This window comes from the organism of the source record quoted next, unplaced genomic scaffold (genome assembly GCF_019419815.1).
Source record: "Pyrus x bretschneideri cultivar Hongxiangsu unplaced genomic scaffold, Pyrus_bretschneideri_v1 Contig44, whole genome shotgun sequence".
NCBI classification, from domain to species: Eukaryota; Viridiplantae; Streptophyta; class Magnoliopsida; order Rosales; family Rosaceae; genus Pyrus; species Pyrus x bretschneideri.
Genome location: NW_025999768.1, coordinates 167,074 through 182,458, shown reverse-complemented (window position 1 = coordinate 182,458; position 15,385 = coordinate 167,074). Strand labels below are relative to the sequence as shown.

The following is a 15,385-nucleotide window of genomic DNA, read 5'->3' as shown; positions in this document are numbered from 1 at the left end:
ACTGCTATCCTCATTTAGAAGATCCACAATTACATCAGGAGGTTCTTCAAACCAAATAATAGGATTATCACAACTCATACTCATTCGTGCTAATCTTTGTGCCACTTTATTCGTCTCCCTACCGCTAAAACCAACTTTCCATTGGGGCAATGCCTGAATCATCAAGCGAGTATCATTTAGAATATTTCCGAACAGCGAGTGATCCCGTTAACTATCCTGTTGAAGAGCTGCCATCACAAGTAACGCATCCCTTACAAAAACCAAGGCTTGTAATTGCTTCTCCTTGACCAACCAAGGAGCATCCCTAGCTACCATAGTCTCGGCCAGCAGAGGGGAAGGATTAGCATCATGCCTCTTTGCCAAGGCCGCCACAAAATCACCCCTATCATTCCGAATCACCACCCCAATGCCACCAATACTTCTATTTTCATCCCAAGCCGTATCAAAATTACACTTCCATCCTTCTCCCAGCTTCATCCATTTTTGAGAAACATTACAGCCACGTTTTTCATTTTTTCCATGCCAGTGTTGGAATTCTTTCACCCAACTAATTGCCCGACAAAGTAGTTCCGTCAATTCGAGTGCCTTTCCTTGCCACAAAAAGGAGTTCCTTTCTTTCCACATACTCCAAAGAAGAACAAGGAATATATCGAAACTCTCTCTTGACAACTCACCTACAAGTTTAGCTATCCAATCCATCATATTCTCTGTTGGGTGTAGAGAGAGGTTACATAGATTCAAATAAAATTTCCCTTTTTTAAGTGTCAATTGAATTGGTTTGCTTTAAAAGGAATATACTTGAATTAACAAGCCTACCATTGAGTTAATGAACCCATGCAGGTTGCAGTTAGTTATGGAAAGGAGTTTTCTTATGGTTTAAAATTATGATTTGGAAGCAACAGATTTGCCAAACTGAAATTATTGTGCTGTTTGGGTCAAATAGTTGTCTTTATAGATCATTCCAATTTAGTTACACACTAATTGATTCTCCTAACGATAAAATTATTGGATTTGTTTGGATTATATGGTTTCTACATCACCTACACAAATCAACAACTAATGATAATTGAGGGCTGCCACTTTTTAATAGTACAAAAACCTAAAGACCATTGTAGGATATTCCATTGTCCTCAAACAGGTTACTCAGTGCTTAATTGTGTTCTTGAAAATTTCAACAAGGCTCAAAATAAAGTTTCATATAGAGATCTTTGATGATTTTTTTTTTTTTTTTAATATCTAATTTTTAAAAATTGAAATTATAATCTAACAGGCAAATTACGAGCAATTACAGTATTTTGAAAACTAAAAAACCAAAATCGAAAACAAGTTATGATGCCGAAAGACTTAACCTTGTTATTGTTTATTGTTGCGAGTAACGTTACACTTAACAACTTTCTTTTCAGTATGAAACTTGAAGCAATTAGGATGAGAGCAATATCTTGCACAACTTCGTGACAGCTACTACTCCTCGATGCACATATTTTTCTTTAAAGATGAAAACCATGAATATCCACCGTGCTGGATCGTTGAGGCGCCGAATGGCTCAAATCACCATCTTTCAACTAATCAAGGAATATGTTCGGTTAATACTTAATACAGCAGAAAACAGAAGGTGAGCAAAGAGAATTGAACAAATTATAGATGGATAGTCAATTTGGAGGAAAAAAATTACCTATGATTTTTGGAATGTGGGATGTCTTTGACCATTCCGGGCCACTGCCCTTGGTGCATCTTTCACCAAGACGGGGACAATTAAAAATATGTAGCTCATGTAGTTTGGTTAGGCGTTGCATAGCTTCGACCGTAGGTAGATAGAGAAGATTTGCACAATGCCGAATTTCCAACAGAGTAAGAGATGTAAGGTTACCCAACCACTCTGGAAGAGTTTCCACACCATCGAAAAGGGAAATGGCCAAAGATGTTAGAGAAGTCAAGTGTTGAATCTGTTGAGGCAGAGATTTGAGCTTAGGCCACCCGCACAATTCCAATTCTTCAAGCTGTGATGGAACCTGAAAATCAGGGAAAGAATCGAGCTCCTCCCAAAACGCACCGATTTCCAACCGTTTCAATACTGGATTGTGCATATATAGTAGCATACAAAATAACACTAAGCACCTATCTAATGCTATCTGAAGTCTCATTTCCCAAGTTTATGTGAGCTTCTATCTGCATCTGCAACCATTAACGTGACACTTCAATATTTTGAAACCCTCTGTTGGAGGACAATGCTATGTAAAATATAGAATTACATACCTGATCAGAGATATTCTTTTAGGTTTGCATTAGGCATGTACTTGTATATAAGTGCCAACTTATAGGTATCATCACAGTATCCAATAAATGAGGCCAAGTTTCTATGATGGATTCTCATCAGGAGCTCAACCTGCAGCGACAAGGAACTCATCAATCTCTAACCAACGAGACAAGGCATTTAACTTGCATTCCAAGGAATTAAATTCAAACTGTCAAACCTCCGTTTGGAACTCCCTAGCTGAGCTAGCTCCTTGAGATGACGATGTAGAACCACAACTTGAGTGCCATATTTCAACTAGCCATGGTATACAATCCCAAATCCTCCTTTCCCGATTTCCGTTTTAAAGTTTTCGGTGATTTCTAAGACCTCGTCATAAGTGAACTAGGACTTCTGATGCTACAGGAGTTTTGTTACGTTTATCTCCATCTGCAGCTTAAGTAGACAAAAAGATATGAGTTCAGACTAACTGGTTAGGAATACCACTACACCATAGTAGGAGCGCCGGTTCTAACTGAGTAAGTGTCAAAGGTATAAAATGGTACTTGGTTTTCTTATTCTTCTCAGCTTCCATACCAGTTTGAGCACTATAACTTGGAGGAGGGCCACTGCTGACAGTAAGGATCCAAGTATTGGAACAACCACATTCTTCTTGCACTTGCTTGAATCTGAACTAAAACAGAACTTATAAGCACATCGAAAATCTGAAGGACACAATACCATTCGCTTTAGTTAAAGAAAATGCTAACCTATTCGGTGCTCTCCATGAACGAAACTTGCACAGAGCAGTAGGACGAGGAAACCAGTTGAGATCTTCTTCTCTCTTTGTCTCACTGCAGCCTATGAACTACCTGGTATTTATTACGCATGACAAGTTCCGACCAAAAAAGCAGAAAAACGTATATGACAGTGTGGATTTGTACCTCATGCTGCACAACTTTACATGAAACATGATCCTTATTACATGGAGATGCTTAGTCTACGTCAATCAATGGATCATTCAATGTTCATACTAAGAGAGCAATTTGGTTAAGCCAACGTATTTTCTAGTCAAAGCATTTCAAACATTGTTCCAAAGTGATTACCTCGAGGGCCATATTGATATATATTAGTATTTAGCCTACACTGATTCACTGCACAACAGATCCCACACCCATTTTTAACCCATCAAATTTTGAACATGGAATGAATGAGATAGTTTGTAGGAGCCAGCAAAGGTAAAGCCTAAATAGCTACCTAGCATGGTGGTGAAATTGAACCTGCATTTGTGGAATCTGAACAAATGGAAATCATTCTAGGTGAACTCTGGTATGGTGAAATCGTAATACGAGTTTCTTCATTTGAGCCTGGAGTTCTTTGTCGATGCCTAGACACCTCTATTCCATATATTGTGTTAGTTGGCACAGCACAAAACCCATGGTGGCTCTATGTTGGCAGGTGATAGTTGTGCATGCCATTTCGGTCTCTAAAGCTTTCCAGGCCGAATTCACATTGAACTCTCCTCGAATCATTCGATACAAAATAGTTGTTAAATCCCATTCTGGAACTCAGGGTTCACCCACTGCACTATGTGGACAAAATCATCACTTTCTAGATTGCAGGTTGGCCAGTAAAACTGTAAAAATCAATTTTTTCATTCAACCCTTGATAACTATAGTACCTGCAGACCAAAAAATGCAATCACAAATAAACCACTCACTGTTCATACATGTGTGTTTATAACATGATAAAAAATCTAATAGCACACGGAAATTTGAACATACTCTTGATCAAGATAACCCGCTCTGCCCCATGACCGATGTCACCACACAAGTCACATTATCACTGGAAAAAAAACCATGGCCAGACCGAAATCTGCTATTTTTTTGCATCTAAGTTTCCGTTGTGCTGCGCTTGCTCTCCTCTCCTAATGCAATTCTCATACTGGAATCCCTTCTTAAGTGAGCTGAAATACAAATCCAATTTTATCTGTGATTAATGTATTCTAGATAACTTGACATGGTTTTATTCGAGGATGAAAGCTTTGAACAAAGAAGTTACATATTGACTAAACAGATTACCTTCCATAAAATTGGTCTAATAAAACTGTGAGTTGAGAGGACGTGCACACAGTGAGAAGAAACACAACCTTGTACAAAAGTGTATCCGCACCATAACAAGTAACAACCATGAGCAACATGCCTTAGAACATATTTGAACATTATAACATATACAGAATAACCGCAGACTCGTAAACAGTTGCAATTGTACTTCTAATTACTCATATTTAAGGATTAAAAAGCTTAATTTGCACAAAAGCCTAAAGTCTGTTCCAAAATATTGTGAAAGCAAAAAAAATTAATGTTCTTCTGCGAGGCTAGAAAGTCTATGATTTTGAAAACCAAATGGAACTAAGACAAGAGAATAGAACAAATCATGAATTACTGTTTCGGGAAAGAAACCTACACTTAACTGTGGGAAATGCAAGAAATCTTGGGCCAGTCGGGCGGGTTGCTTCTTTTAATTTAGAACGCAACAGTAAAATCTGGATTGGCTTCCCTACTGCCGATAGATACTTCAGATTCCCACAACAGTTCATGAAAGGTTCCGTCATCACTCTGGTAAGAGTCTTTTGAATCATCAAGTGACAGTCATCAAACAATCAATTTTGCAGAAAACGAGAATGAATGAAGAATTTTGAACAAAATGATTGGAGATAAAAATAAGGGCTCCAAAAATAAAAATTACCTCACAGTCAGTTGTGGAATTTGAGAAATCTTTGGCCATTCTGGGCCGCGGTAAATGGCGCATTTTTCTGCCAAACAGGGACACGAATCAATCACTAGCTGATGTAATTTGGTTAGGCGTTGCATAGCTTCGACCGTAGGCAGATACATCAGGTTCTCACATTTCCGAATAGACAACCAGATTCCCTTACACAAAATTGGTCTCATAAAAATGTATCTGCACCATAACACCATGTGGAACATGTCTTAGAATATATTCGAATGCACATTGGACGTTATAACATATACAGAATGACCACGGATTCGTAAACAGTTGCAAATGTACTCCTATTTACTCATATTTAAGGACTCAAAAGCTTAATTTCCACAAAAGTTTAAAGTGCTGTTCCAAAAAGATTGTGAAAGCAAAGAAATTAATGTTCTTCCACGAGGCTAGAAAGTGTATGATTTTGCAAACTAAATGCAACTAAGACAAGAGAACAGAACCAATCACGAATTACTGTTTCGGGAAAGAAACCTACACTTGACTGTCAGAAATGCAAGAAATCTTGGGCCAGTCGAGCAGATTGCTTCTTTTAATTTAGAACACAACAGTAAAATTTGGACTGGCTTTCCTACTGTGGAGAGATACTTCAGGTTCCCACAATGGTGAGTAGATAGATCGTCAACACATGAAAGGTTCCGTCATCACTCTGGTAAGACCCTTCTGAATCATCCAGTGCCATTGTTGATGGTAATGATCCAAGTATTGGAACAACAATATTCTTCTTGAGCTTGCTTGAATCTAATCTAAAAATAACTTATCAGCAGATAGAAAATATAAATCTGAAGGACGCAATGCCATTCGCTTTCGTTAAAGGAAATACTAACCTATTGGGCACTCTCCATGAACAAAACTTGCAAAGAGCAGTAGGACGAGGACCCCAGTTGAGATCATCTCTCTGTCTCATTGCAGCCTATGAACTACCAGGTATTTAAAACGCGTGACAATGTCCCGACCAAAAAAACAGAAAAACGTATATGAGTGTGGATTTGTAACCTCATGCTGCACAATGATCCTTATTACATGGGGATGCTTAGTGTACGTCAATCAATGGATAATGCAATGTTCATACTAGAGCAATTTGGTCAAGCCAACGTATTTTCTAGTCAAAGCATTTCAAACAATGTTCCTGTTAGGGTTATGTGCTGTGACACAACCCCAAGTATTGGACAAAAGTGATTAAGTTGAGGACAATTTAGATACATACTAGTATGTAGCTTACACTGATTCACTGCACTACAGATCCCACACCAAGTTTTGAACATGGGATGAATGAGAGTTTGTAGCTACCTAGCATGGTGCAGTCATGGAACCTGCATGTGTGGAATCTGAACATCTGGAAATCACTCTAGGTGAACTATGGTATGGTGAAATCGTAACACGAGTTTATTCATTTTAGCCTGGAGTTCTTTCTGGATGCCTAGGCACCTCCATTTCCAAACGTTGTGTTAGTTGACATGACACAGCACAAAACCCATGCTGCAGACCAAAAAAAGTAATCATAAACCACTAACTGTTCTTACATTTGTATTCATAACATGATAAAAAAATCTAAAAGAACAAGGAAATTTGAACACACTCTGGATCAAGATAACCCGCTGTGCCCATGACTGATGTCACCACACGAGTCCCATTATCACTGGTAAAAACCATGGACATACTGAAATCTGCTATTTTCGTGTCCAAGTTTTCCTTGTGCTGGGATTGCCTCCTCTCTTAATGCAATTCTCTTACTAGATTCCCTTCTTAAATAAGCTGAAATACAAATCCAATTTATCTGTGATTAACGTATTTTACATAACTTGACGTGATTTTATTCGAGGATGAAAGATGGAAGAAAGAAGTTGGGTGAACCTGCACACAGTGAGATGAAACACAACCCCGTAAAAAAGTGTAATCACAAATAAACCCTGTAAAAATCAATTTTTTCATTCAACCCATGATAACTATAGTACCTGCAGACCAAAAAATGTAATCACGAATAAACCACTCACTGTTCATACATTTGTGTTTATAACATGATAAAAAATCCAATAGACACACAGAAATTTTGAACATACTCTCGATCAAGATAACCCGCTCTGCCCATGACCAATTCACCACACAAGTCTCATTATCACTGGAAAAAAAAAAACCATGGACAGACCAAAATCAGCTATTTGTCCTTTCCTACAATTCTCTTACTGGAATCCCTTCTTAAGTGAGCTGAAATACAAATCCAATTTATCTGTGATTAATGTATTCTAGATAACTTGACATGGTTTTATTTAAGGATGAAAGCTTTGAACAAAGAAGTTACATATTGACTAAACAGATTACCTTCCATAAAATTGGTCTAATAAAACTGTGTAAGTTGAGAGGACGTGCACACAGTGAGAAGAAACACAACCTTATACAAAAGTATATCTGCACCATAACAAGTAACAACCATGCGCAACATGCCTTAGAACATATTTGAACATTATAACATATACAGAATAACCGCAGACTCGTAAACAGTTGCAAAAAAAATTAATGTTCTTCCACGAGCCTAAAAGACAAGAGAAGAGAACAAATCATGAATTGCTGTTTCGGGAAAGAAACCTACACTTGACTCTGGGAAATGCCAGAAATTTTACGCAACAGTAAAATTTGGATTGGCTTCCCCAGTGCCGATAGATACTTGAGATTCCCACAACGGTGAATAGATAGATGGTCGATTCATGACAGGTTCCGTCATCACTCTGGTAAGAGCCTTTTGATTCATCACCGAAAACTGCAGAAAACGAGAGTGAATGAAGAATTTTGAACAAAATATACATGCATAATTGATTGGAGATAAAAATAAGGGCTCCAAAAATAAAAATTACCTCCGAACTGGAATGTGAGAAATCTTTGGCCATTCTGGGCCGCTGTCCTCGGCGCATCTTTCTTTCAGTTGGGGACACGAATGAATCACTAGATCATGTAAATTGGTTAGGCGTTGCATAGCTTCGACCGTAGGCAGATGCATCAGGTTCTCACATTGCCGAATTGCCAACTGAGTAAGAGATGTAAGGTTGCCCAACCACTCTGGAAGAGCCTCCAGACCATCGAATTTCCAAATTTCCAGCACAGTTAGAGAAGCAGAGTGTTGAATTTGCTGAGGCAGAGACTTGAGCTTAGGCCACCCGTGCAATGTTAATTCTTTCAGTTTCGATGGGACCTGAAAATCCGGGAAAGAATCGAGCTCCTCGTAGAATGGACCGATCTCCATCTTTTCCAAACGAGATAGAGAGTGCAGCCCCTTGGGCAAATATTGTAATTTCCCACAATAAGATAAATCTAAAGAGGAAAGAGATTGTAAGCTGGACACATTGTGATCCGCCAGGGATATCAAATTGTCGCAGAAGCTGACACTTAATGCAGTGAGGGACGTGAGGTTGTCTAAACTGGGAATAGCCTCTAGATTGCAGCAAAAACTGACATCCAAAAGGGTAAGAGATGTGCAGTATGCAAGCCCACTCGGTAGCCTTATTAATCCATTACATCTCTCAATATTCAACTCAGTGAGGGACGTGAGGTTGTCTAAACTGGGAATAGCCTCTAGATTAGGGCAATCCCATAATTCCATATGCTCAAGATAGACGGGGGTTTGTAGCCCATGACCCGACAAAGTCCTCAAATTTCGACATTTACTAATATCCAGTGTGCGAAGACTAGTACAAGAATGGAGCCCACTCAGTATACTTGTGAATCCATTGCAGTCTTGAATTTTCAATTCACGGAGGGATGTGCAACCGTTTAAAGACAAGTCCCCAGTAGTGCATTTCTCAATAATCAACTCAGTGAGGGACGTGAGGTTGTCTAAACTGGGAATAGCCTGTAGATTATGGCAAATGTGGACACTCAAATGGGTAAGAGATGTGCAGGATGCAAGCCCACTCGGTAGACTTATTAATCCATCACATCTCCTAATCCACAAATAAGTGAGGGACGTGAGGTTGTCTAAACTGGGAATAGCCTCTAGATTAGGGCAATTCCATATTGCCATATGCTCAAGAGAGACGGGGGTTTGTAGCCCATGACCCGACAAAGTCCTCAAATTTCGACATTTACTAATATCCAGTTTGCGAAGACTAGTACAAGAATGGAGCCCACTCAGTATACTTGTGAATCCATCGCAGTCTTCAATTCTCAATTCACGGAGGGATGTGCAACCGTTTAAAGACAAGTCCCCCTCGAGAGTAGTGCACCTCTTAATAACCAAATCACGGAGTGAGGGCAGACTCTGAATTGAAGTGCATCTTAGCTTTGGGCAACCTTCTATCCTCAACACCTGAAGAGATTGGGATGGTGAAATTTGGAAGGATTCTAGATTGCCGCAATCCTCAATGTTCACCGTCTCAAGCGAGGGGCAATATTCTAACCCACAACACAAGCTCAACAATTGCTGACAGCTCCTAGTGCTCAAATGACGGAGATTGGTTGCTCGACAATTTCTCATCATCCAAGATGCAAATTTAGTACCCTTGAATTCCTCAATCGTCAAGCTTTCTACGTTGTGGTGCGGTTGGAGTCCTTCAAGAATATCCTCGTCAAGAAAATTGCCATTTCTTTCTTTCCCCCATTTTAATATCAATTTTCGTAGGTTTGCCTTTTCCACTAATTTTGATTCCATCGCTTCTTCCTTGTCCCTCACAAATTCCAATGATCCAATAACTAGTTCCCCTTTCAGTTCATTTAACCCACCTAGCTCATCAAGTCTATGACGCCTTGCTCTATCCAATTTAAAACAAGGTAGCGTTTGCAGATGAGTCAATCTTGTCATCCCAAATGGAACTTCCACATCCTTGTCGAAATAAACATGTCTCAAGTTGATCAAATTTTCCATTTCCCTAGGAAACGTTTTAATGTCTGTATATGACATTCTTAACGTCTCAAGATTATAGAGCTTGCCAATAGATTTGGGGAGTTCTTCTATTCCTGTCCAGGAAATGTTGAGATACCTCAAGCGTTTCAACTTTCCAATTGAATTGGGCAACTCCTCAATTTTGGCATCGAATAAATTCAACATCCGTAAACCTTTAAACCTTTGAAAGGTGTTACTAGGGACCTCGCAATCAACAAACAACGACCGCAATCTCTCAACACTCCCTTTTGGAATTCTTTCAATTGTAGTGGAAGAAATATGCGCAACATGCTGAATCTCAATTTCATCATCATCCATCTGATCCAAGTCTCGCGTCAAGCTTTCAGATTTGAATACTTCCACTGCAAGATCATGCACAAGATCGTGCATCTTGCATTTCGTAATAATGCCGTACTTATCTTCTCTAGCATCTTGAAATAAGGAGTTTTGCAATAGAATATTAAAATAGTCATTGCCTATGTCCTCCATACTCATGGTGCGAGATGAAAGGAGATATCCTTGAGCCATCCAGAACTGGACCAAGTCATCCCGTTCAATTTCAAAATCTTTTTTGAAAATTGAACAATATGCAAAACATTGTTTCAAGGATGGAGACTTCAAATTATCAAAACTTAACTTCAAAACCGAGCTGATTATATGCTCTGTTTCTGGTAATTGCCATATCTCATTTTCTAGAATCAACGACCAATCACTTGAACGCATCACGCTTCCTAATACCTGTTAACACAAAAGTTAATAGTTTAATTGAATCTCAACTTTGTTTTCACTCGATGAAAAGTTCAATTTTGCTCCCCAATATTTGTGTTAAAAGATGTATCTAAATGTTTGTACCGAAATATATGTTAATGCATCTAAATGTATGTAACGAAACATCATAATGAATTAAAAACGACTTAATGTACCTAAATGAATAACACAAAGTATATCAATTATACTATTGAAATAAAATTAGTAGACAAGACGTCTATATCAAAATATATTATGATGAATCAAATGAAAAGTAGAATTAAATATAAGGTAAATGTACTTTGACTTAGACGGAAATGGATCCCCTCCGGATTCACTATATGGGGATCCCTAGGATCCTCACATCTCAGCCGTTCATCGTATATAGTGCGATCAGTTTTTATCAGGTACTATCCACATAGTGGATCCGGAAAGGATCCATTTCTGACTTGGACATTGAGCAAGGGACTAGAATTAGATTATAATCTTACGCAAGGTATTAATACAAGAGTAATCTTTTTCAAGGATTAAAATTAAGTTCAATACAGTTCTTCAAATTTAGACCCCAACAACTCTTGTTTTCCGGGCATAAACCATACCACAAGAGTCCGAATTTGCTCATCACCCTTACTAGATGGTAAGCTTTATCATCCTTCTTAGAGCATCTCCAATAGAAGTCCTTATTTAAGGACTCTCAACACCACTTTTGAGTACTCATGTAAGGACTTATCTTTGTGTCCCTAAAGAAATATTGTCTTCAATGGGAGAGTCCTTATGGTAGAATCCCTAAATTTGAAGTTTTTATGATTTTAGATGATAATTTGATTAGGTGCACTTTTTTTTTAGGTTAACATTTTTTTTAATTAATTAAAAGGAAAACTAATGAAAAGGGTTTGAAAACTTTGAGTTTTAACGATAAGGATAAAATAAAAGGTAAAATGAATAGTACCATATTTGACTTTTTAGTGTAAAAATATGGTTTTTCATTAAAGTGAACAGTACCACAGACTTTTCGTTAAAACTCCCTTAATTAAAAGCATTAAAATCTTCAATCAAAATTATGAGCCCCATTTGCCATTCCATGAGCACATTCTTCTGTTTATGTTAACATTTTTTTAATTAATTAAAAGCATTAAAAGCTTCAATCAAGATTGTAAGTCCTGTTTTCCACTCAAGGTTCCCTATATGTGGGGACATACACTATATCTCCGGTGAGTCCCTATGACTCACTTTCTGATCTATTAGAGATTCATTTTATCTCTATACTTGTTTTACACTCATTTTGTACGGTAGTTGACTTCACTAGAGATGTTCTTAGAACACGCCACATGTTCATGGCTTAACCATGATTAATTAGAACTCGCTAGTGCAGTGTTGAAAGAGGAGAGAGAAGCCGGAGTTTTGAAGTGAAATTGAGGTTCCTACAACTTTTTGATGGAAAAAAGAGAGAAGGGGGAGCAGAAAGTGAGAAATTTTTATGTGAAAACTATTAAAGAAAATTAATTACTAGCAGTAGGATATCATCTAACGGCCACGAACAAATTGGTCCGGAGGTGAAGGTTCCGGAGAGGAACCGAGCCCATGGACAATGATCTCAAGATTTGATGGGAACAAATTTGGAAGGAATTGTAATTTACTTATTAAGTTATTATTTTATATGTGCAAAAAATAAACTAATTAATTATTGTTAAGCCATGATGACGTGACTTGTGCGAAAAAAGATGGTAACGCTCACTACCTAATAGGGCGGTGCCACTAGATTCTATAAACATTTCTTACTCACGCATATTATTAGCCTACCATTATTTAATTTTGACTTAATAGCGCATTAAAATCTATCTATCTAGTCTTCGTACTGTTTTGTTAGTTCTATCTATCAGTCTAATTTCGTAAACATAAAACAATACATAAATTATATTTTTTAAAACAATAGGTTCAATTTTTTCACAAAAAATTAAAGAATAGGTAGATTATATTTGTAAAAATAAAATTGTAAAAACATTATTTTCGTAAAAAAAATAAAAAATTAAACAATAGGTAAATTATTGTCATAAAACCAAAAAATAGGTAATTTTTTTCATAAAATATAAACAATAGATAAATTAATATCCATGTACAAGAAATAGTAGATACATCATCTTCATTAAATTAAAGGGTTAAGTACGTAGAACCACCTAATTTTTAGAGGTAATTTCAAATTTGTTTCAACTTTTTTAAACATTCCAAATAATTACCTAACGTTTTAAAAGTTGGACATTTATTAGGTCATTAGAGTGTCAGTAATGACATGCACAAATAAACTGAAGGGCATGCTTGGATAAAAGGTGTAGCTTTGACAATTTAGAGCTCCATAGATGATGTGATAGTAAAAATTCGAACATGCCCTTCAATTTATTTGTTGTCCCCATCACTTTACACTGATAACTTTACTACATAGTGTCAGTGACGGATGTCTAATTTTCAAAACCTTAAGTATTCAATCAGAATATTTTAAAAAGTTAGGACGAATTTTAAATCGACCCTAAAAGTTAGGTAGATTTCTATACTTAACCTGAAATTAAATGGTAGGTAAATTACAGTTGAATATACATTGTTTTGTGAAATTTAACAATAGGTAAATTATTTTTATAAGATATGAACAATAGGTAAATTAAAATTCGTTAAACAAAAAATAATAGATACATTATCTTCGTAAAATTTAAACAATAGGTAAATATTTTTCGTAACATTCAAATAACAGTAATATTAATTTTTTTTTTTGTAAATTTATATGCAAATGTGAAATTGAGCACATCTCTCAAGGAGGAAATTCAAGTATTATTCATTTTTCTATTGGTCATAGTTCATTAACTATTTCCTTTTCTATTAAAATTGGTTTGTTAATAAGCGCATGCAGACCTTACTTATTACACTCAAAAATCTCCCGCGCGTCCCTCTATTTCTATGTTTATGTTATTAAATTAGAAAGCCAGATCCAAAACAGCAAGGGTGAATATAATAATATATGGATGCATACCTTTGCCACCAATGGTACACCAGTACACTTTGCAGCTATGGCCCTTCCAATGTTCTCTTGAGTTGGATCTAAAGGAGGAGCACCATTTGGGAATGCTCCACTCTTTAATATGGACCAACAATCATCTACTGATAGGCTCTCCAAATCACAACTTGGCATTGTCTCTGTGATTGACCCAACCTTAGCACTGCGAGTAGTAACAATGGCAATGCTTCCGGGAGCAGAATTGAGTCTCGACAAACAACTCGTAAAATCACTCCATAACTCGTCATCTTCGTTCCAAACATCATCGAGTATTAGAATATACCTCTTCCCTGTCAACCCTTCTTTGAGGTCATTCAGCAATGCTTCCCGAGCTATAAGTCCTGTCCTGTTTGATTTAAGGGATTCTAACATCCGATTTAGAATCGAATTAACATCAAAAGGGTCAGACACACAAACCCACATTTTTTTCTCAAAATGTCTACCGATAGCATCATCATTGAATATTGATCTTGCCAAAGTCGTCTTACCGAGTCCTCCCATTCCCACAATGGCCTTAACTGAAAGGTACTCTTCCTGATTCTTGGACTCGATCAAGGCTGCAATGATATCCGACACAATCTTCTTCCTTCCGATGGGCTTCTCATCGCGACCGAAGAATGAGACGGTTTCTCTGTTCCCCATACCTGGAGGGTTTTGATCTACTCTCCTTGCCATTAAGCCGACGGAAGCTGCATCCCTTTTGAGATCCGCCAGTGACGCATTGATGTTCTTAATCTTGTGGGCCATCTTTTGACGAAATAAAATGGGATTGGACTTGGAGAGCGAAAAGAAGTTAAGTACCTTCTTCTTCATGTGGTTTTGAATTTCTACTTTACGCCTGAGAACTTCGTAGGTGATGTCCTCCAATACATCATCAGCATCATGAGCTACGTCTTTCAGTTTCTTCACCCAGACCTCCACCGCCTTGCCCCTGTCACGTGGTTGGTACGAAACATCGCCTAAGAACTCTTGAATTGCAAGTACTGATTCACGAAGCTTAGTTAGCTCTTTTTTGAATCCTCGGAAAAGACTGATTTCTTGAGCAGCAAGTGAAGCGACCGAGTTTAGTATTCCCTCCACCGGAAAAGTGTAGAGAGTTTCTAACACCTTTGCAGGATCCATACTCGCGCAATTAAGGGAGATCAGAGAGAGGAATGCAGAGAATGGAGAGAGAGCCAAGGAAGGACGCAAGAAGAGCGAGTAAGTTGAATGAATGTTTTAACAATAATTCAAGAAAATATGGTATAAGAAGACGACGGAAGCACATCAGATGATAGGAGCCCTCGTGAAACTTTATGTTCAAAGAGTGGAGCGTGGTCCAGCAATAGAGCAGACATAAATATAAACCCATCTTATCAGGAAAGATCTCATTGGACAAGTGGAGAACCGATTTTAATAAAGTAATGAGGATTGAACAGAAAATTAAGAAAAAATTATAGTAATGTTCTTTTAATTTTAATTTAATTTGAGCAATAATCTTTTAATTAAAAATCAATTATCATTAGTCCCTTAACTCATCAAGATGTGTAACTATGGTTATTTTCGTCAATTTCATTAGAATTCTGTCAAAATGAGTCATGTTGGAATAACTGTTGGTACACTTAAGTTAAAGTTGAGAAACCATTACTTTAATTGGGTTAAAGTTGAGGAACTATTTCTTTAATTGGGTTAAAGTTGAGGTTGCTATAGTTTTTCTCATTTGGTTTTT

The 15,385-nt window shown here is 37.4% G+C and overlaps 1 protein-coding gene across 42 annotated transcripts; it reads right to left on the bottom strand.

Annotated features, from left to right (window-relative positions):
* Nucleotides 1-1,330: 1,330 nt before the first annotated feature.
* LOC125469582 (putative disease resistance protein RGA1) lies at nucleotides 1,331-14,976 on the bottom strand. 42 transcript variants are annotated; one of them, XM_048567035.1, is made up of 12 exons: nucleotides 13,654-14,976; nucleotides 7,870-10,628; nucleotides 7,608-7,775; nucleotides 7,340-7,426; nucleotides 4,015-4,196; nucleotides 3,488-3,911; nucleotides 3,001-3,102; nucleotides 2,828-2,919; nucleotides 2,472-2,686; nucleotides 2,254-2,383; nucleotides 1,673-2,172; nucleotides 1,331-1,562 (listed from the first exon to the last, which is right to left on the bottom strand). In XM_048567035.1, the coding sequence occupies exons 1-3, from the start codon at nucleotides 14,797-14,799 to the stop codon at nucleotides 7,766-7,768; spliced, it is 3,915 nt and encodes a 1,304-aa protein (XP_048422992.1). In that variant the 5' UTR covers nucleotides 14,800-14,976; the 3' UTR covers nucleotides 1,331-1,562; nucleotides 1,673-2,172; nucleotides 2,254-2,383; nucleotides 2,472-2,686; nucleotides 2,828-2,919; nucleotides 3,001-3,102; nucleotides 3,488-3,911; nucleotides 4,015-4,196; nucleotides 7,340-7,426; nucleotides 7,608-7,765. The 42 variants fall into 42 exon arrangements, 41 of the variants coding, with proteins under 41 accessions (XP_048422992.1, XP_048422994.1, XP_048422998.1 ...); XM_048567037.1 differs by having other exon boundaries at nucleotides 3,001-3,098; XM_048567041.1 differs by having other exon boundaries at nucleotides 3,001-3,091.
* Nucleotides 14,977-15,385: the final 409 nt, after the last annotated feature.

Excerpts from the sequence above, each read along its gene's own strand:
- LOC125469582 (XM_048567047.1), bottom strand. The coding sequence starts at position 14,799 with ATGGATCCTGCAAAGGTGTTAGAAACTCTCTACACTTTTCCGGTGGAG. Across the intron at positions 10,629-13,653 it reads GTGTACCATTGGTGGCAAAG|GTATTAGGAAGCGTGATGCG; the intron begins GTATGCATCCAT and ends TTGTGTTAACAG.